Genomic DNA, 22,264 nt, shown 5'->3' with positions numbered 1-22,264 from the left:
ATCGTCGGTAAGATAGAAAACATCAAATCCGTACGATCATCTCCGTAGATAACAATTTTCAAATTTATTTTTAAAGTTTAATTAGAAGGTAATTTAGAATAGATTAGAAATGAATTTGCGCGACATGGATGTGTAAATGTGTACAAGGAAGCAGGTGTTGCATGGGTATGTGCATATATATGATATATATGTGTATATATATCATATATATATATATATATATATATATATATATATATATATATATATATATATATATGTGATATGAAAGGATGCGATCGAAAAAGCATCGTGAGCTTGTCGGTGAAGAGTCGTCAAGCCGGCGTGAGTCTCGGTTAACGTCTCGTTCGACAACGATTATCGTTGACGTTGGTTCTTCGATTGCTACGAATACGAGACAAAAAGTGAAGAAAGAGAGAAGAGAGAGAGAGAAAAAGAAAGAGGGATAGAGATAGAGATAGATAGGGAAGGACCCGCCATTTTCTCCCTCTCCAAAGGAGCCCTTTTTTTTCGCCTCTTCGTGTCAGAACCATAGCCCCATGCTCGACGACCGATGGAGAAGCGCCAAGAGCTTAAAAGATCTGATCGCTTGTTCGAGGTATGTCGGTTTTTCAAGTTTTGAGGTTATGTTGTCCTCGATGAATGAATAACTTGATTACGTGGCTTACATTATTTTCTCATTAATATGGATTATATTTATTTCAAAGGATATACATATAATGAATGCCAAATTTATGATTGAACCTGATTAAAAAATTAATTCCATATTTTGTTTATAGTAGTTGATACGTTTAACCTCTAATTACATAAATTCATTTTCTCAAATGACTTCATCAATGCATAGGATTACGATAACGAGTGTTATTTTTTGCATCGTTTATAAAAGTGTCTTTGTTTTTTGCGAATAGTACATATTTATCGCAATGTTTATAACTTATGCATATACGTGTTATATATTTATTCTTTTATGCGTGATATATATTTGTTTTTTTATTTGTTCCTTTTTTCTTTTCTTTTTCTTTTTTTTCTTTTTTTTTTTTTTTTACATATCATTTTATTCGATTAGAAGAAGAAATTGAAATGCATGAATTTGAGATAAGTCGACGATTTTCGATATCAGGACAAATATTCGACGATAATAATTATCGTTTTTTCTTTTTTAATCATTGTCACTTCTCCGAAAGCCACGTCGAGTGTTTTTCTTATTACGATTTATGTTTGTTTTCGATCGATTCGATCGATCTTCGTTCGCCATCTAACATTTTTAGAGCGAGACCAGTTGTAATAACAAAACTAATTTATATTGTCTCCTTTCTTGTTTTACTTTATAAAAATGAGGGAAAAAAAGGAGATTAAGAGAGAGATAACATTCGTGCACATTTATAACGCGATAAAATTTATCGTCGACAAATAATTGGATGCTTTAACATTTTTTTAAAATAATTATCTTAAAATAATCATTAGTATGACCTCGGCAGTATGTACATAGAAATTGATTGTCGATTGTTTTCTTGATTAAGAATGTAATTTTAAACGAAGACACTCGCGTAATTTGTCGTCGTAATTAATGGTTTTTTTTTCTTTTTATAAAAATAATTCGCTCGATAATAAATTTTTGACTAAGAAACATTAAAGTTATTTCGAAGGAAAGTGCATTAACCTAGATTAGTAAAAAATAAAAAGGCGGGAGATTTTGGCAACGAATGTGCTCGTCTAAATTTATTTTAGTTCACTACGACAAATTCTTTGCACGTGTTGTAACGCGTATAGTATTAAAGAATTTTTGCTATCGTGTTCAACAGATAACGCAAACCGATGATTGCTATAATATCTCGCAGATCTTCCATTAAATTAATTACAACGTGTATGATTTAATTAATTTGATAAAATGCTTTAAAGAGTTGATACGAGTGTATTTTTGTAGTTATTTTAGATTTTTTTTCTTGTTACGTTTTTTTTATCGCGATTATGTGGTTAAATTCGTATTATCTCATTTTTGCAAGTAAGATAGCATAATTACTAATATAATATGTGTATATGTGTTTGATTTTTATGGAGGAGAGGAAAAAAAAAGAACTCAAGCATGTGAAATAATTTTATTTCAGGATCGATTTCATTTATTGATTTATCGATTGTTTGTTTTAGTACTCGTTAATTTTCGAAAAGGAAAAAAGCGAGAATGAGTCATGTCGAGCTTCGAAAACGAGATTTACGAAAAAACAACGTTCGTCGTAAAAGTATAGAAGGAAATTTTGGATTCCAAAAAATGGTTGGCCTAGGTAGCGAAGAATTACTTGGTTCCGATATTGCCGATATCGCTATGGAATTGGAGATTAATTCTGACGATGAAAGCGAGGAAAGCGATAAGCAAAGATTAATACGATCTTCTATCACGAACGAAGCTGTTAATAATCATATAAAAAAGTTAACCACTCAGAAAGTTCAAGTTACAACAGAGGATGACAACGTTTGGTCCATATCTATTCAAATGTTTATACCGTTCCTACTTGCTGGTTTTGGTATGGTCGCAGCTAGCCTTCTATTAGATGTTGTTCAAGTATGTAAACAAAGTAGGATAATTAATATTAATATAGATTAATACGATAATTGTAATATTTTGTCTTACAGCACTGGCCCGTCTATCAAATTGTTTCAGAAGTGTATATATTAGTCCCAGCATTGTTAGGTTTGAAAGGAAATTTGGAGATGACATTGGCCTCGCGCTTGTCCACTCAGGCCAATTTAGGTCATATGGATACGAAGAAACAACAATGGACACTGATCGTTGGAAATTTGGCTTTGATACAATGTCAAGCCATGGTGGTAGGCCTTTTGGCATCATTGGCTGCTGTTGTACTTGGTTGGGTTCCAGAAGCGCATTTCGATATGCATCATGGACTTTTATTATGCGCTAGTGCCTTGGTTACTGCTTCTGTAGCGAGCTTCTTTTTGGGACTTGTAATGGTCGCAGTAATATTATTCTCAAGACACATGAACATTAATCCTGATAACGTGGCTACGCCAATTGCAGCTTCTCTAGGAGATCTAACCACTCTAGCTCTCCTGTCATGGATCGCTTCTATCTTGTATCATTCGATAGGTAATCAAATCTCAATGCTTCTTTTCATTTTATTCGTTACTAATTGAAACTAATTAACGATTAACTAAATATTCTGACGGTAATTGGAACCTAATATGAATTATCATCTTAGATAATGCTCCATGGATAGCACCAACTTTAATATTTTTCTGCATCGTGGCAACGCCTATTTGGGGTTACGTCGCAGCAAAAAATCCATTTACTAAAGAAGTATTGGATTATGGCTGGACCCCTGTGATATCTGCTATGCTTATTAGCAGGTATATTTGTCATATCTTATCAATCAATATTTATCCATAAGAAAGTTTAGAAATCATAACAATTTCAGCTTAGGTGGTCTGATATTAGATTACACGATATCCAGCTATAAAGGGATAGCTGTTTTTCAATTAGTTATAAATGGAGTCGGAGGGAACCTCGTTGCCGTCCAAGCTAGTAGAATTTCTACATCGTTACATAAAGATTTTCGAGCGGGCAGCCAAATTGCGCCTACTATTTGTATAAGTCCGTTTCATGCGTTTTTTGCTAAAGGTATCAAAAATAATATATAAAACATAAATCGCTATCAATTTATCTGCTAAATGTTCTAATACAAATTCCATTGATAGGAGGACATGCTAGGACTGCTAGAGTTCTATTAATGATGGTTATACCTGGCCATTTGATATTTAGTTATACCATAAGTTATCTACAAGCTGGCCATACATCTTTTACACCTATATTTATTGTCGCGTACTTGACGGTTGCATTGTTGCAGGTATATAAATAAATTATTCTTACATAATCTATTCGATATAACACACACACACACATATATATTATATACATAATATATCGATTGTTTTCAGATAGTTTTATTACTGTACATTGCTCAACTTTCAGGTAGTTTTATTATTGTACATTGCTCAACTAATGGTAGTTTGGATGTGGACAAGAGGTATGGATCCTGATAGTTCAGCGATTCCATACTTGACTGCTGCAGGTGATCTGATAGGAACTGCACTCCTTGGAATCGCTTTTCATATACTTTATGCTATCGGAGATGGTGATTCGGACGTAGGAGACTGATTTTTTTACATCTACTATCAATGAAATTGTCAACGGCGCGACTATATCGAAGTCTTTCGTAACGCAATCAATATACAAATCTTCATGAGAAAGTTCAAACACTTTTAGAGTGAAAAGAAAAAAGACAAGCAATGAACGAACGAACGAATGAACGAACGAATGAATGAATGAATAAATGAATGAATATCATTGACATATAATTAATAAGCCTAAGCTATAACGCATTTTCATTCATCGTTATACACGATCGATGTCTTTTCGAATTCGTATTAAAATTATGGATAAGATTATTACAGAGAGAAAGTATATATTTCAAAGTATCGATATTAATCGTCTATGCTACGAAAGAGTTTTAGACTGATTTTAAAATACTGATCAATTTTCTAATAAGATATTTCCAATTTAATCGATCGCGTTGAAAAGATAATTCAACTTTATAGACAGCGCAACAAAGTTATTATTATTTTTTTTTTATTATAAATATGAATTATCATAAGAATCGAAAGCAATGAGATAAAGATAATCAGAGTACATTTTAAGAGTTTTATACTCTTTTTATAAATTACATTACATAACTTGTAAATATTGATATAAATATTTATCTACTTGTATATCCGGGCTTAATAGATTTACACATGCGAACGACATATTTTTTCAAGTATTAGTGAGTGGAAAATTACGAAAAAGAAAAAGAAAAGGGGAGCCATAATGGATAGAAAGATATCGATGTAAGTTGATACGTGATTAACATTTATATTAGTGTACAGAAACGTTTCGCATTGATCACGCACTTTGAAGCGTATTTGTATAGACATTTCCTGATGACGTCGATTTGACGTGCGGTATATTAGAGCTTAAATTGTGTTCATAATCGAGAAGAAGGTCAAATTTCCCCCATATATTTTTTTTGTTATATACGTAATACATGCAAAATATGCCATATACATATAATAATCTATATACGATGTTAAACAAAATTTATGTTTTATTATATTTCACACGTAGCAACAAAAAATACTGTTCGTCCTATTATTTTTTTAAGATTATTAAATCATATGAATAGAAGTTATCAGATAGCAAAAACAAGAAAATATGAAATTCTTTTTGTTTGATGCAATATCATTGTAACAATCACACGTGATAATACATACGCACACACATACAGATACACATACACACGAGTATTCATTGAAAGCACGGATGCTTTTAATTATCTTTTCAACGATTTGCTTTGTGAAATACTTGTAGAAATTAGAAACTTGGATGTCAAGGATCATCCTACGAAGTATATAAAGCAGCGTGTGTACGATACGCTTTAAATCTAAGCGTATTATCACTATGTATGTGTGTGTATATATATATAATATATACGTATGTGGGCGAACGTCACCTAAATTGGAGCCTCGTTAGCTGTTTAAAGGCTGCAGCATCAGTATCATTGATCCTTTTGTTTCAAGATGAACCAAATCATTCATAAAAATTAAAAGAAGGAAAGTATATTTTCCTGAATTAATTTAACAATAAATATTATATTTGTAAACGTATAATTTTATTCATATGTTACATCTATATACATATACATATACATATACATATATATATATATATATATATATATATATATATATATATATATATATATATATATATAGAAAAAGAGAAAAAGAGAGAACGATAATATTAACCATATTTATTGTTTCAATTATTTTTAGGTATAGTTATTTCTAAGTAATATATACGTATATATTATAAGAAGGAAATATGCGAAAAAAATAATAGAAGGAAAAGACCCAAGAAGAAATAATTCAAGGGTTAAACGAATGGCTCATGCATCTTGGCTTCGATTTAGCTCGGTTCGTACCACCTACAGACTCCTCTTTTCATCATCATCATCATCATCATCCTCGTCGTCGTCATCATCATTATCATCATCATCATCATGATCATGATCATCATCATCATCATCATCATCATCGGCTGTAGCCAGTAATCGCTCAGCGTAATCGCTCAGCGCCGTTTTCATGCGCGGCCCTTTCAGTCTCGTCGTGTCTCTTCGTTTCTCTCACGGCGATCTACCAACATGACTCTCTCACTCTCTTTCTCTCTTTCTCTCTTTCTCTGTCTCTCTCTCTATCTCTGAATGAAATAGTTAGATCTCTCAGTGCCAACTATCCCTCCGCACCCGTCGGATTGCGTCTCCCGTTCGCGAAGATCATATCTATCTCGTAAGAAATCAAATTGGAATCAATGAAAAAACCACGAAGGAAGTTCGATTTTTAACATTAAGAGAACGTCAAAGTTAATGCACATTATACATTAACGTTCAAACTTTTTCATCCTGCGTTTCGAATTTAATTTTAATTTTAAGTATGTAAACATTCTTAGATGCAAGCGATTTTTTTAATTTACCAATGAAAAGAAGAAAACACAATATCGTCTAATGCAAATTTAATTGATCTATTTATAAAAGACTTGAAAGTGTCGTGTGTGTGACGACGTAGGTCGATGCGACGTTAAAATGTGGGAAGCTCGAGTGCGTTCCTCGTTGCGGATAAAGAAAAAGTGTATTCGGAGTGAATCGGCTTGTAGCTGACTATAACTTAAATTTATGTGAGTACACGTTTTTTTTTATATATATATTTTTTTGTATTATTTTATACATATATAATGAAATATGGAATTATAGTATGTATATATGTGTATATATATACATATACACACACACACACACACACACATATATATATATATATTATATCGGAAGGTTACAATTATTTCATAAAAGAAAACTGGATTTGATATGGGGGATAGATATACGCTAAAGTTATTATTTGAAAATAATACTATGAGATACGAAGGTGTATATTAAAACGTATGTTAAGTTATTGGTCCTCATGGTCGAACTTAAACACGTGCAGTAATTTATCAATTTGCGAATATGTTACGGAAGTCCTTAGCGTTGGCCGCGAGTGCTTTTTATGTACGTCGAATGTAAATGTTTTTTTTAAACAATTATTGTGAGCCTTTTTTCTTTTTCTTTTTATTTTTTTTTATCTTTTAAAGACACATATCTGTTCTCTCGTGAAAATATTAGAATTCGCTTGTGTGGATCGATGGAGAGAGTTTTGTATTTCTTTTGCTTTTTATTTTCCTTTTTTTTTATTGATTCGAAAAGGATAAAAATATCGATATGTGTACGGTCCGTATCAAACGATCATAACTCTCTACGCGTGATAATATTCGTAGAAGTTGCATATACCTTGAATACACTTACACAAACAAATATACACACACACACACACACACACAGAGAGAAAGATCCTCGATGTAAAGTCAGTGCGATCGTTATCGCATGTAATACATAGAACGTTCCTCTCGTTACAGTCCAAATGCCGGCTGAGTTGCGTTCAAGGGTTAGCAATTGAAGAAGCAAGTGTAAGGTAGCATTGCGTAATCCTTTCGAGAATTTCGTACGAATACGAATTTCTAAATTATTTCTAAATTATACTTAACTAAGCTGGAGGTTTATTTATTTATTTCTTCTTTTTTTTATTTATTTCTATGTAAAGAAAATCGTTTATTAAAAAAAGTGAAGGAAATTATTGCTAGGAGAAATAATTATTTCTTGAAAAAAATCTTTATCGTCGTAATCACAGTCAGAGATTATAATATGAAAAAAAAAAAATAATTACCTTTCGCGATAATAATTTTTTACCATTTTTTTCTTGAATATACACGTTCGAAAATATTTATGGATCATTCGTGTGATTATTTTCATCGATTCGATTCTATTTATCGATCTGTAATATTTTTACACTACGTAAATGATCCTGAACGTCATTGCAATGTCAATTTTATATATATATATATATATATATATATGTAGATATTGTATGTACGTAAGAGTATATAAGACGTCTAATCTCAGTTGTAAAGAACGTATTTAGGTACATACGTACCACTCGTAAGTTCGCACTCGTTTAAAGAGAGACAGAACGATCATCCATGATCGACGATAATCCATTTCAAGCTTCTATTGTTAATATGTGATGATAGTGATTATAGCTGTCCCTTAGATTTTCTTTAATGAAGAAAATTTGAAAAGTTACGTGGGTGGACTGTCATCGTGTAATACCAAGGAGACGTTTAAGTTTCTAATTTTATACAAAGGATGTATATATGTATGTGTGTGCGTGTGTGCGTGCGTGTGTACGTATTATTTCGATGAAAGCAAATTACGTGTCACTGTGATCTTTGATGTTGATCCATTTGATCAAGAACATGATGGATTACAAGAGATGAACAATTTTTTTACGATTTGTTTAAACGATTTCTATACCTCTTTTTATATCTAAGATATTTTTCAATATTTATTATTTAATATCAATTTATATATATATGTATATATATATATGTATATATATATGCACATATATGTATTTATAGTGGTATAAGTCCATGTTTTTTATTGCCATTCGAATATTATAAATAATATAAAAAAAATACTTTTATCTTTGATTCGTAGAGGAAATTATATTTAATTAAATTATCTTTCTTTCTTTGATATCGATTAAATTTATACCACTTTCAATAAAACTAATAGTTGACATATGTATATTAAGTTATGAATCGTAAGAAATAGGAAAAAAGTGTAGTACGTATTTAAAGAAGAGACATACAACTTGTTGAAGCAAAATGGTACGTATGTATGTACCTACTACGTGTTCATCGTCGAGATCGAAATCAGTGGGAAAATTGCCAGAGAGATTTGAATAACGGAAGAAGATGCATTCTAGTCACATCAGACTTGACACTGTCTATGCTTTCAATGTCAAAGTGAAATCTTCCTGTGAATCATGTACTCTGATATATATGTGTATATACTTATAGACATATACATATATATATTTTTAAATGAATAGAGGACGTTTTGGAACAATAGTTTTTCTCGATAAAAAAAATAAAAGCAAAGAAAAATTACTTAATGTCAGATAAAGTCGTTCAAGTTCGACGGTCGATTCTAAGTTGTCTTATTTGACCTTATATATATATATATATATATATATATATATATATATATATATATATATACACACACACTTTATCTAGCTGTTATTTATTAGCAAACAGAAAACAGATAATGTAAAGGTTTATAAGTCATCTAGCCTAAACGAGAACCTTCAGTATAGAAACATCGTCTGACTCTCGAAGGATCAAGAAAATTTTCCTTTGACATGTTTCAATCTTTCATGAATGAAGTTCATGATTGGATTAAAAAAATCTGTGGGCTTTACAAATGGATGTATTTATTCATCTTCATAAGATAAAAAATATCTACGTCGCGTTATCTTGCATCGGATAAATTTCCTGTAACATTCGATTGCAAGATTTTTGAACGGGGGCAGAAAGAAATCAATAATGTGCATATTTGGATACTTGCTCGAGGAATTATTCTACAATGATTTCGAGTGAGTCTTTATTCTTTTTTCTTTTCTTTTTCTTATTCTCTTTCTTGATCCTCCTTTTACTTCTTTTTTTTTCCCCCCAATTTTATTACTCGTATAATAATTTTTACGAACGGAAATTATGATAGTTAAAATTAAAATAATAATCTATACTGTCTTAGTGCGTTACTCTCTTGGTCATAGGATTCATTTAAACAATTGTTAATTAGAATTTTTAATGAAATATTTCTTGTAAAATTCATGTATAGATAATCGATAATAATTTTTGGTCACACGTTTGGAATAAATGAAACTACAATAATTCCAAAGATCTATGTAATAAATTTGTTAATTAGAATTAATATCGTCATACGATGAGAGCGATAAATAACAAAGATTGAAAGAATTAATGAGATAGAAAAATGTTATTTCGATTGGAGTGTATGAAAGATATTGTCGACACAGTCGAGCTAAGCGTTCTTGTAACCCTCACTTGATATTGGTCTGTCTTTGTCAGTCTCGTTGTCACAAGCTCACCTATCTGGGAAGGGTAATGTCATTCTCGAGCGAAATGCGAGCGTTTAACCCGGTAATCAGAAAAGTGAGGCTACATGGATGTGACCTAGTCCACGAGCTTACTAGAACACAAATTGCCATGTCGTTGCATTGTTCCCGCTCTTATACGTCGACGTATATATATACGCATGTGTGTGCATGTGTGTGATCGGTCTCTTACGTCTCCATTGTTGAAGTAGGTACTTACTTCTAGCGTAACACAGGATACGATTATGGACACGTCAGTGACCGAACTTTCAAAACGAATTTAAAGATCCGTCCTTGGCAAACGAAAGCTTAAAATTAATTTAGAAACGTAATTAAAGTAGTTTAAATACGCAATTAATTAAAAATTTTCTCTCCGTTGGAGAGATCTCCTTTTAAATTCGATCACTCGAATCGCCTTCAGAAAAACTCCAACCAAAAGTTCCGTAATTGAATAAGTTAATATTGACTCGCGTTATCTGTAAACGAAGAAGGAGATTGACAAATCTCAAAAATGTCTTCGTCGTTAAACAAAAGGAAAAGAAACGCTATGGATTGCTTTGATAAGGAGATCGATAAGATGGTAATATCATCGGATCGAGATAAGGATCTTGAACGAGTTCGAGACACATGTTAAGAGTACGGACGTTAAACGTGTGTTCTGTGGAGAGTCAGTGACGTAATCGGTGAACATTAACAACGACGACGACGGCGTATGACGTATGACATAACAGATGGAAACAATCCGAGTGAATCAGGAGAACGTAAGGAAAGAATGTAAACGAATTTGTAAAACAAATCGTTGTAACGCCGATGAAAGGCGAAGAACGAAGAGAAGTCTTGAAAGAAACTGAATCGTATGATATGACTAATAATAAAAAAAAAAAGAACTAGAAAAAAGAATGCTTCGTCAAAAACATAATAAACACGAAAATAGACACTCTCTTGCACCAGGTGGTGCGCTCTTGCTGATGTCATCGTAACAAATTGAATGACGTAACAAGGAGCAAAGGATTCTATCCAGGCAAAAATATTTGATCCTTTTTATAGCGCCACCATTGTTATTACTACTACAACGACAACGACTATTACTGGTTCTACTGGGTACTGCTACTACTGCTACTGCTGTTGCTACTGCTGCTGCTGTTGCTGCTGCTGCTGCTGCTGCTGCTGCTGCTGCTGCTGCTGTCACTGACGGCTATGCTAAAGCTCCTCTCTGTCTCGTACATTTACGATTCGTTCTAACATAAGTGCGGAGTACGGATCGATAAATTCGCGCTTGCCCCGTACGGTCTTACCTACACGGCGATTGTCCGAAACTAGTTTTAAGAAAGCAGACGTGATGCACGATCGGGATCAGTCGCGATGTAACCGCAGCATGAAACGGCCTCGTACCGGGCCACCAGGTGACCGCCATCAAATGTTCGACGTCGGCTAATTTTGTTGGCCAAGTTTTTTCTAATCGGACTTCGACAGGAGAGAGAAACAGATAGGAAGAGAAAGAGAGAGAAAGAGTGAGAAAGAGAGAGAGAGAGGGAGGGAAAGAGAGAAAGAGAGAGAGAGAGAGAAAGAGAAAAAAAATTTTTGTTCGATTACTTTTCAACGTGGGAAGACGAAAAAAGAGAAGGACGTATCTTGAGGTCAGGTAGGAAAGAAAAAGAGATAGAGATAGAGAAGATAGAGAGAAAGATAAAAAGAGTGATCGATCACGAGGAAAGCAGAGAAAGAAAATGATAATACCATAGAAAAGATTATTATTAATTCTCTATATCTGTTCCATTGGATTTCTAGTGATTAGTTAGGGGTAGTAACATGTTGAAAGAGTAATCCTTCACGTGGGCGTCTCCTGAAGGATACGCGCCGGTCCTTTCTAGCGATGTTCGATCTAAAAAGAATTCTCTGTATTTTTTTTTTTTATATTCCTTTTTATTATTTTTTTTTCTCTTTCTCTCTCTAATAATAGACAAGAAGACTCCTCGATCTTTTTCACCTGGTTTACATTCTGAAATTAGCACGGGAGAATATCGCTCGATGGGGTCACTAGGGAGAGAAGGGGTTCTCGAGTAAGAACTAGAACAACGGTAGATACTCTCTTCTCGAGTATAGGTATCTATGTGCGTGTTCGTGTGATTTGTACGTGTACGTGTATGTGTATGTGTATGTATATATGTGCATGTCTGCATGTATGCATTCTGGGAAGGTCGTGATCGAGTCGATTGCGCGTAGGTTAAGGTTACGATGATCTAGAAATCCATATTGCCGTTGAGTAGATGCTTGTATATTCATTAACTTGTTCTTCAAGCCGGAAATGCGCCAATGCTTTTTGTTCATCGTTTTTTTTTTCGTTTTTTTTTCTTTTCTTTTTTATTCTCCCCTCCCCTGTTTCATTCTTTGCTCGTAGATTATGCTTCGTTGATCGACGAAAGAGATATCACAGTGGAGTTTTCTCTTCGACGAGTTTGCGTTACGGAAACATTGCGATATGTATCTGTCCATCTGTCTATCTATCTGACTGTTTGTCTGCCTGCCTGTCTGTCTGTCTATCTGTCTGTCTGTCCGCCTGTCTGTCTGTCTGTTTATATATCTATATGTCTGTCTTTTTCTCTTTCTTTCTTTCTTCCTTCCTTTCTTTCTTTCTCTTTCTTCATTCTTATTCTTTCTTTCTTATTCACATGCGCTCGTTCGACCTTGCTCAAGTCTAACAGCAGGTTTCATTTCCAGTGTGTAGGTGTTACTGATTTTGCGACTATACAAATCGAAGATCTCGTTGTTCCTTTTTCCTTCTTTGTATAATTCAGTTAAGAACATTAGACGATGAGTACGTTAAGTGACGTAGTTTACGTAACGAAACTTGAACATTCTAACCGATGGAAGAATTAGGTATTGTAGATGTTGTTAAAGCGATAAAATTAAGGATCATCGATGTTAACACGATTCATGGGTATATTCGATTGATTCGACGGAATTAAAGAGAAAAGAAAAAAAGAGAAATCCACAATTTTTTTCCCTTTTTTTTTTTCTTTTTGGTTGAATTGATAATGTGCTATAGGACCGAAAAAATTCTTTCGAATCCTCAGGCCGATCGTTATTATCATCTTCCTGCTTTTCTCGTGACTCGAGAAACGTGTATCAAGAACATATCCTCTGATTCTCAAACATGATTTACAGTGGTTCCAACGAGGAGCCAAACCGAAGAGATAGCGTCCCTCAACAGCGAATTACGTAATTTACGTTTCATTTGTGTCCTGGAATATCTATATATATATATCTATATATATATCTATATATATACATATATATATATATATATATATACACACGTATATGTAACGAACGTGTGTCGCATACAAGAAAGAGAGAGAGAGAAAGAGAGAGAGAGAGAGAGAGACAGATAGAAAGAGAGAGAGAGAGTCTTATCATTCTTTGAAAGAAGAAGAATGGCTATATATTCGTGGGTACGAGTAAGACGAGGCCCTCAGTAGGAAGATGATAGAGGGCCAGGTACATCAACTTCCGGTGAGGCTACCGCCTGACAAGACGCAGCCTGCTCAAACATCCCAGCCGAACACCGCCAAGTTCGAAAAGTATGTCGATGTGTTGAGTTACGAATGTGTACGAGAGATTATAGGGAACTCTAGGGGAAAAGAGGGCTAGAAAAAGTAGGACATTCGTTCGAAGTGCCGACAGACTTTGTGATAAAAAAAAAAAAGAAAAGAAAAGAAAAGAAAAATATTTTTTTATATCGCCGTCACGTACGTGTAAAAAAGATATATATATATATACATATAAGTTGTAAAAAGAAGAACGGAGATTGGCCGAGTGATGGTTTCCGGAGCAACAGGTTGCAATGTATCACGAATCCAGTTTTTTTATTTAATTTTTTTCTGTTTATTTCGAACCTTCCTTCGCGTTACTTTTCGACTCGAACATTTTGTAAAACGAACATCGTAGCTTTCTCCGACGGAGAAAAAGAAAAAGGAAACGATAGATTTGATAAAGATGAGCAGTTTGTGCGCGGGTGTGTGTGTGTTTTTTTCTTTTTTCTTTTTTAGAAAAGAGAGAGAGAGAGAGAGATCGATGTTGCGACGTGCGTTTTTACGACAAATTTATATTTTCTTGACAGTGAGCAATGTAAGGAGCCTCTGCTTCCGGAGAAGCATAATTCCAACAGGATGACACCAACCGATGGCCGATCACGCGCAACTTCTGAATCGAATGCCACAGTTGGCACCAACACCAACACCACCATCCCCAACAACAATAACAACAACAGCAGTAATGGTAGCGGGAATGGTAATAGCAATGGCCCTAACATGACCAATTCGGTCACGGCCAATTCCACCGGCCATGAAGAGTGTATGGAAGTGACGATCTTCGATGAGAATTATGATAACAACCGTCTTCCTGATGTCGTCGCTGAAAGTAAAATCTACGGAGTGTTGGACGAGGAGGAGCCAACGGAATCTTACTGTGCCATAACCATTCAAGTTTTCATACCATTCCTGATAGCTGGCCTTGGCATGGTTGGAGCGGGATTGGTCCTCGATTTGGTCCAAGTATGAAGATTCGTTAATAATTCTATGAACATTTGAATTCTTAACTTGGACATGAACGAATTTAACGCTAATCGATATACCAACAATCGATACTTAGGCTATAATTGATCTTGAAATCACACGTTGAAATCACTCCGGTCGAAACTTTTTTTTATTATTCTTTACGAATTGATGAATAAAAACTTATATCTTTTTCACAGCACTGGGTTGTGTTTGATAAAGTGAACGAACTGATGATCCTGGTGCCAGCACTTTTAGGTCTAAAAGGTAATCTAGAAATGACTTTGGCGTCTCGTCTCTCTACACAAGCGAATCTTGGACACATGGACACGCCTAAACAACAGTGGTACATGATCGTTGGGAATCTCGTTTTGATACAAGTAAGATGCGTCTCTCTAAGTACATTATCAATCGCGTTCTTCGTTCTTTCTTTTTTTTTTCTTCTTCACCTTTTTTTTTATGAAACGAACGCTTCGAGCTATTTGCTAATTATCAATGACGCGTTACGTTACTTCATTTGAATTTTTCTCTTTCGTTCTCGGTTTATCTCGACGGCGCGTCTACATTGTTTACACTTAATATCTACGTTTACTTTTCGTAGAAAACGCGTTTTACTTCGATGCGAGATTCGCAAGTACCGTTTTCCTAGCTTCTTGATTCGATCGCTTCTTCTTATTCTAAATACGATGGTGAAAGACTGGCTTATCGTTGGCGCCAGAATTTTATTTTATTATGTATTTAACGCTTTGACGATAGTCGGCCTTCGACAATCTAGAGGTATATTTGCAATATGATCTAAACGAACCGAAAGGAGATTGATCGAGCCCGACGAAAAAGTCTGTTCGATCACGAGCTATCGTTTCTGTTATAATCAGATTCCTTCTTCGTAAAACGATGTATAAGTAGCAACGTGTCTCCTTTGTTTTTATCTCATGTAAATTATCTCATTGAAAAAAAATTGATAAATATTTTATATCTCTCTCTCTCTCTCTCTCTCTCTCTTTCTCTCATATGCTTCGAATCACTATTGTTTTGTTAATCGAATGCACTTTGAAATCATTTCATAACTACACAATATTTTTCTATTTTTCAACAGTGTCAAGCTATAGTCGTTGGTTTTCTGGGCTCAGTCGTGGCAATTGTTATGGGTGCTTTCCGAAATGGTACAGTTTCGTTGGATCATGCGTATCTCTTATGTGCTAGCAGCCTGGTAACAGCATCCTTGGCTTCCTTCGTTCTCGGTTTGATAACCGCTGGCGTGATAGTCTTCTCACGTCACTGTCACATCAATCCTGACAATGTAGCAACGCCGATAGCTGCTAGTCTTGGTGACATCACGTCTTTAGCCCTTCTATCATGGATCTCAACGATCCTTTACGAATCGATCGATAAACAGGATTGGCTGGCACCACTCGTTATTGCATGCTACGTTCTTGTAACACCGCTTTGGGTTTGGATTGCCAAAAGAAACAAATATACCAACGATGTGCTCTATTCTGGATGGACACCTGTCATGGTCGCCATGTTGATCAGCAGGTATTATTTTCATTTACGTTATTCGAGAGAAATCATTAATATAATTCGTTAAATAATTCATCGTAATTCGTAATTCATTGCGAAATGATTTATTTTTATAAAGTGACAATCGATATCAGGACAATATTCAAAATGATGTTTTTTATTAGATTTTAAAAAGTGATATCTTTATTAGAACATATCACATTTACTGGATTGATTTATAAATGAGCTCCTATTTTGTTCTAACAATATCACTACTAATATCTCGTATAATCGTGTACGGTTATTTATAAATCAATGAAATATTTTTAACATTCCTCGCTCCGAGCAAGCGTCTAGATTTGTTTTGGCAACTTCTTACGCAATAAAACTTTCGTACGTTTTATGACGGTTTTCTGAAATACGATGAGTTTTAATCGGTTAGGTAAACAAAGTATAAATAAACGAGCGTAAAGAAAAGGAAATGAAAGAGAAGGAAAAAAAGGAAAAGAAGAGAAATGAAAATGGAAGATCATAGCAAATAAAGGAAGATTTTGATCGTTTCAGTTGCGGTGGTTTGATTCTCGAGTTCATGGTCTCACGCTTCGAAAATCTCACGGTTTTTCAACCTGTGATCAATGGAGTTGGTGGAAATCTTGTTGCTGTACAAGCTAGTAGAATATCAACGGCTCTTCACAAGCAAGCCGAACTAGGAACGCTTTTGATACCACCAGGTCAAACTCATCCTGTCATTTTCATTACACCAATAGCTAATTTCTTCGGCAAAGGTACGTTCACGGATATCTTCTTACCGTCGTCCTTGTATCAAGTCTATATTCACTGTCTTATTTCTATTACGTTGAAATAATTATCTATTAAACGTAAGAGAGATTTTTGTTGTTGTTGATAAGCTCAATAATATTATTCAATCGTGATTATCATCTTTGATAAGATATCGATCAATTTATTTTAGGTATACACGCAAGAACAACAAGAGTATTGATGTCTATGGTGATACCCGGTCACATTATTTTCATTTATCTAATTAATTACATGAAAGACGGTAATGCATCGTTAACGCCTCTATTCGTTTTCGTATATCTTTGCGCTGCTGTATTACAAGTGGCTGCACTTTTGTATATCGCCTATATAATGATCCATTGGATGTGGAAAAGAAAAATAGATCCTGATAATTCGGCTATACCTTATTTAACTGCTATGGGTGATCTACTTGGCATCAGTTTACTTGCGATCGCCTTTCAATTTTTATATCTCGTTGGTGATCAGGATTATGGTGATCAGATGAAGCCCTGAACGTGTAAGCCTTATTATGCAATCTTCTTTATTCTTACATTTTTTTTTTTTTTTTACATAAATAATTATTATGATTACTAACGCAAAACAAATTGTACGATACGTATGTAGTTAATTTATTAATATCTTAATAATTTTTTTAGGAAAAAGAAATTCATCGGTCCAACAATGGCGTATAAATAATAATAATAATAATAATAATCATAATACAAAAAATAATAATGCATAAATAAATAAATAAAAAACGCTCTTGCGAAGAGTATGCTGGTACACGTGAAAAGAAGGCATTTCAAAGTGGCTGTGGTCGTATGAAAGTATACCATATACTGAATCAATTATTATCGATCTGCCATTTCGTCGAAAGGCCTAGAAGAAAAGGACGAGCTATTAAATATTTCACTCGATGCTCTTTAGCTTTATTTCTAATTCGGATAAGGAGAAGCAAAGAGAGGCAATGCTGAGATATTCACATATTCGACCATTGTAGAAGCTTCGTTGGTCCTTTGAAGACAAATTTCAAAGGAAATTGGGATTGTTATTGAAAGATACGAAGATTATAAAAAATGCCTTAATGATCGATCGATCGATCGATCGATTGATCGATCGATTTCATGCGGATTAACGAACAAGTTATGCTACGTTTCGATGCGCTTTGCTTCGAGCTACTACATTAGACTAAATTAGATGACTTTTTAGAATCTTTTTCGCACTAACGAATGGATTTAGAGACCTAATCGCGGAACGAATAAAAAAAAAAGGAAAAGAGAAAAGAAAAACAAAAAAAATCGCTAGCTAATAATGATCCTTAAGACAAATTTTCTGTTGTATGTAAATATTTATATCTATGATATATATATATATATGTATATGTATATATATTATATATGTATCTGGTTAGACAATTGTGTCATACAAAATTTTTAGATTCCTTCATGCTCGTAAAGGATATTCATTAATTCGTCGAACTTTTTAAAATTCGTTTCCTTCATTTTCCGCGACAAGACAATTGTCATTACCAAAGAAAGAAAGATAGAAAGGTAGAAAGATATAAAAAAAAAAGAAAAAAAAGATTCCAACGCGTATGTGTCTTCGACTAGTTGCCTTCGTATACGATGAGAAATTACCTAGTTGTTGTTGATTGTAGCTGGCCAGGTGACCTACTATTTTTGGAAGCTTTAAAAAAGCTCACGAGTCAAAAGCACGATCCATTTTAGTAATCTACACATAGATAAACACAAAAATAACATATTCCGATTATTTTCGATTAGACAGAAAAAGAAAAGAGAAAAAGCGAGAAAGAGAACAAACAAAAGATCTACCATCATCGTGCTTTCTAATCACAAAAGAGGTAGAGATCTCTAACGTTATTTATCTTCGTAATTGGAAGGTAAACTCGTGTGATTTAGAGAGAGTATACCTTCAGGATCATACGTAATTATAGTGTAGTACACAGAGTGATAATAAAATTCGCGACGAAGCAGAGGTGTGGAGAAGGAAGGGAGAGATCGTCGCATAAGCTCGATTTTATTTTTGAAACTTCTCTTAACGATTAAAATAGATTCATATTTCGAGATTTAATAGATATCGTACATCTAATCGTTTAGATGAGAGAATTCGAAAATGTAGATCATTCATTTAACATTCGACATCAAACATATTGATCAGTTTTAGAAAGATCGGTGTCGTTGTTAGAGGGAGAGAATTAGTATTTTGAAATTTAGGCAAGGATGAACCTTTGCCTGTTTTGTTAGATCGGTCTTTTAAAATATAAAAAGAGTGGAAAAAAGAGTGGAAGAGAGAGAGAGAGAGAGAGAGAGAGAGAAACAAAGAAAAATATGAAAAGAAAAAAAAGGAAAGGGACTAGTAAAATTAGTGTATCTCACTGTTGTTTGTAAATTAATTCTTTCTATAATTCATAAGTTCTTATGATGAACGCAGCTCGCTCCGATCGTTTTTACCATTTTAGAAAGATTTTCTCGTGTCGGATCGATTAGACAGCGTTAGAATTAGAATTCACACTCAGCGACATTAACGTAAGCGCAACGTCTTGTACAGTGTATGCTATATAGTAATGAGTATTTTGTAAAGAGAGAAGAGCTGTATTAGAAACACGTGTACGTGATGTGTATATATATATGTGTGTATGTGTGTGTGTGTATATATATATATATATACGCATACATATATAAGTATTAGTGTGAGTAGAGGAAAAATGAAAAATGAAAAAAAAGAAAAAGAAAAAGAAAAAAGCAAAAACGAAAGCAAACTGTCACTTATCTTCGAATCAATATCGATAACATTCGTACGCAGTCGACCATAACTACGAGATTAGAAATTTACCCTTCATCATAATAAAATTTCTAAACGTTAATGGGTGAAGCACTGCCTGCCAAAGCAATTATACCAGATGGTTTTAATTCGCACGAGTAATGCTTCACTCTGTACAGCGATACGTACGAATGACATAGCATATATATATATATATATATATATATATATATATATATATATATATATATATATATATATATATATATACAAATGGATAAGACTAATATTTAGTCTTTCTGAATATGTAATAAAAATTCTATCAAATCACAATTCGTGCTTAGTGCCAGATCATTCAGTATTATTCTTTAATGCTATCAATGATTTTGATGAATATTTTTCAAGATTCATCTCGTGTTGTATCTCATCGAAATAAAGAGATAAAGAAAGAAAGAGAGAGGAATAGTAATATTAAAAAGTCATTACTTTTCACGAGAACAAAATAGATATATGATTCTAAATTGACGACACGAATTAGAAAAATAGTTTCAAGAAATCATTAAAAACAGAAAAAAGAACAAAAAAAGAATAAAAGAAAAAAGAAAATAAAAAGAAAATATCAAAGAATATTGTCAACGGTGTATTATAATGTAGAGTTTAGTGAGATTAGAAGAGAAGCAAAGAAGAAGCACAATTAAATTTGGATATAAAAAAAAAAAGAAAGGAAAGAGAAAGAGGGCGAAAAGGTTGTAACATAGAAAATTTTTATGTAAAAAAAAAAAAAAAAATAAGCAAAAGGATTGAGAGAAAAAGAGGGCATTGTTCGTTTTGCGTGAGTCCTTGCGGTAATTCAATGCCAATTTACTTCCTCAATGTGTATGTCTGTGTGTGTGTGTATATTCTTTATAAAAGAATTCATTCATAAAAATAATAGTCGACGTATATATATATACATATATATATATATATACACATGTACATATTTTTCTTAAGCACATAAAATAAAAGAAAAACTTGTGAAATGAAGTATATATATCCTATACGGGTCATTCCATGCGAAATCGATCATGCGTCAAAATAAGATTTCTAATTTTGTTCAAAATCAAATATGTTAAATATACGACGTACGGTTTTTTTATACAAATATTAAAATACTGAAATATGCAAAAAGGAAAACGAAGAGAAATGCATAATGTAGAACAACGCACGTTTCTCTTTTCAAAAATGATATCTTTTAAGCGGTACACTCGATTGCAATAATCTATTGTTTTATTTTCTTAAAAAAGATCAAAGTTCAACAAAATAAATAAGTAAGTAAATAAAAGTGCAACGAACGTGATTAATGAACAATATTTTTGTTACTTTTTCTGTTTTACTTTTTATTTACATTGATTATAACATATTAGATTTCGAAAGAAAAATAGAGAGAAATCTTATTAGAAAAAAGAAATGATCGAAAATGATCCATACGTAAAAGCAGACAATAAAGACATTCAAGAGAACATGAACGAGAAGAAATATTTTGTGTATCGAAGTCGATTAAAAGATAATATGAGAAATCGAAATTTCTTTAACACAGTCTGATTTAGATTTAGATTTAGAAAGTGGAAAGACGAAGGAGAGTGAGAGAGAGAGAGAGAGAGAGAGAGAGAGAGAGAGAGAACGAGAAAGAGAAAGTAAGAGAGAGATAACATAGATATTTGTCGTTTCATTGCACTGTTATTGATCGCAAAACAAAAACATGTAATTAATGCTGCTGACACGTATAGTAGGATCCGTATTGCAATTAATAAACAAATCTGACCTCAATTGTTGATATATTGCATGCAACATCTGTTTCGACAAATAAATAAATAAAGAAATGCAATGGACAATAATATCATTGTGAGAGGAAGAGATATTTTATATGCACCGTTGAAAGAGACAGATAGATAGAAAAAGAGAGAGAGATAAATGGGAAAGAGATAGAGAGAAAAATAAAAAATGCAAAATTCTTCATACAATACAAAATTGATTTGTATTTTTGCAAAAAAGAAAAAAAAAAGCAACGAAATATGTTATCCGAAAGATATATGTTCCTCTCATAAACTAGGTGCTCTTACAACGTGACGTCGAGTAAGATTTCAAATGTTTTTATTAATTTTTGAAAATTTAATTTTTTTTTTTTTCTTTTTATCCATTCTCGATCGATTTTTTTTTATATATATTATCCGCACGAAAGAGCTACTATATGAGATAAAATAGATAGATTAATATAATTAGGAGGATGATGATATTTTGTAAAACATGTATAATAAAATCTGCATAGGACCATTGCGTTTATTATTATTGATTTAATATAACTCGTATATACATATATTATTCGCTGAGGGTTTGTTTATTTTTTCTTTTATTTCCTTTTTTTTATATATATATATATATAAAAATACAGTAGACAGAATTGTCTAATACGTATATAAAGCATCTCTATATATCAT

At 33.1% G+C, this 22,264-nt stretch overlaps 2 protein-coding genes across 9 annotated transcripts; both read left to right on the top strand.

Annotated features, from left to right (window-relative positions):
* Nucleotides 1–277: 277 nt before the first annotated feature.
* LOC127070437 (solute carrier family 41 member 1-like) lies at nucleotides 278–5,715 on the top strand. Of its 2 annotated transcripts, none has more exons than XM_051008409.1 (7): nucleotides 278–598; nucleotides 2,146–2,557; nucleotides 2,629–3,100; nucleotides 3,213–3,360; nucleotides 3,429–3,631; nucleotides 3,709–3,857; nucleotides 3,983–5,715. In XM_051008409.1, exons 2-7 carry the CDS (start codon nucleotides 2,180–2,182, stop codon nucleotides 4,166–4,168), a joined length of 1,536 nt encoding a protein of 511 aa, XP_050864366.1. In that variant the 5' UTR covers nucleotides 278–598; nucleotides 2,146–2,179; the 3' UTR covers nucleotides 4,169–5,715. The 2 variants fall into 2 exon arrangements, with proteins under 2 accessions (XP_050864366.1, XP_050864367.1); XM_051008410.1 differs by lacking the exon at nucleotides 278–598 and adding an exon at nucleotides 1,562–2,002.
* A 154-nt stretch (nucleotides 5,716–5,869) lies between these two features.
* LOC127070436 (solute carrier family 41 member 1-like) lies at nucleotides 5,870–22,097 on the top strand. Of its 7 annotated transcripts, none has more exons than XM_051008408.1 (8): nucleotides 6,032–6,778; nucleotides 7,553–7,608; nucleotides 14,276–14,708; nucleotides 14,909–15,088; nucleotides 15,805–16,244; nucleotides 16,773–16,993; nucleotides 17,179–17,523; nucleotides 17,663–22,097. In XM_051008408.1, the coding sequence occupies exons 3-7, from the start codon at nucleotides 14,325–14,327 to the stop codon at nucleotides 17,517–17,519; spliced, it is 1,566 nt and encodes a 521-aa protein (XP_050864365.1). In that variant the 5' UTR covers nucleotides 6,032–6,778; nucleotides 7,553–7,608; nucleotides 14,276–14,324; the 3' UTR covers nucleotides 17,520–17,523; nucleotides 17,663–22,097. The 7 variants fall into 7 exon arrangements, with proteins under 7 accessions (XP_050864363.1, XP_050864365.1, XP_050864364.1 ...); XM_051008403.1 differs by lacking the exons at nucleotides 6,032–6,778; nucleotides 7,553–7,608 and adding exons at nucleotides 9,652–11,792; nucleotides 13,321–13,736; XM_051008402.1 differs by lacking the exons at nucleotides 6,032–6,778; nucleotides 7,553–7,608 and adding exons at nucleotides 9,652–11,797; nucleotides 13,321–13,736.
* Nucleotides 22,098–22,264: the final 167 nt, after the last annotated feature.

Source organism: Vespula vulgaris, chromosome 18 (genome assembly GCF_905475345.1).
Source record: "Vespula vulgaris chromosome 18, iyVesVulg1.1, whole genome shotgun sequence".
Taxonomy (NCBI): Eukaryota; Metazoa; Arthropoda; class Insecta; order Hymenoptera; family Vespidae; genus Vespula; species Vespula vulgaris.
Note: the sequence above shows the minus strand (reverse complement) of the source record. Positions and strands in the feature narration are given on the sequence as shown.

Bases quoted from the DNA above. Each gene is read 5' to 3' on its own strand.
- LOC127070437 (XM_051008409.1), top strand. From the start codon at position 2,180: ATGAGTCATGTCGAGCTTCGAAAACGAGATTTACGAAAAAACAACGTT. The intron at 3,361-3,428 runs GTATATTTGTCA...TAACAATTTCAG, and splicing joins TCTGCTATGCTTATTAGCAG to CTTAGGTGGTCTGATATTAG. The intron at 3,632-3,708 runs GTATCAAAAATA...TTCCATTGATAG, and splicing joins TCATGCGTTTTTTGCTAAAG to GAGGACATGCTAGGACTGCT.
- LOC127070436 (XM_051008403.1), top strand. From the start codon at position 13,639: ATGATAGAGGGCCAGGTACATCAACTTCCGGTGAGGCTACCGCCTGAC. The intron at 14,709-14,908 runs GTATGAAGATTC...TCTTTTTCACAG, and splicing joins TGGTCCTCGATTTGGTCCAA to CACTGGGTTGTGTTTGATAA. The intron at 16,245-16,772 runs GTATTATTTTCA...TGATCGTTTCAG, and splicing joins GTCGCCATGTTGATCAGCAG to TTGCGGTGGTTTGATTCTCG.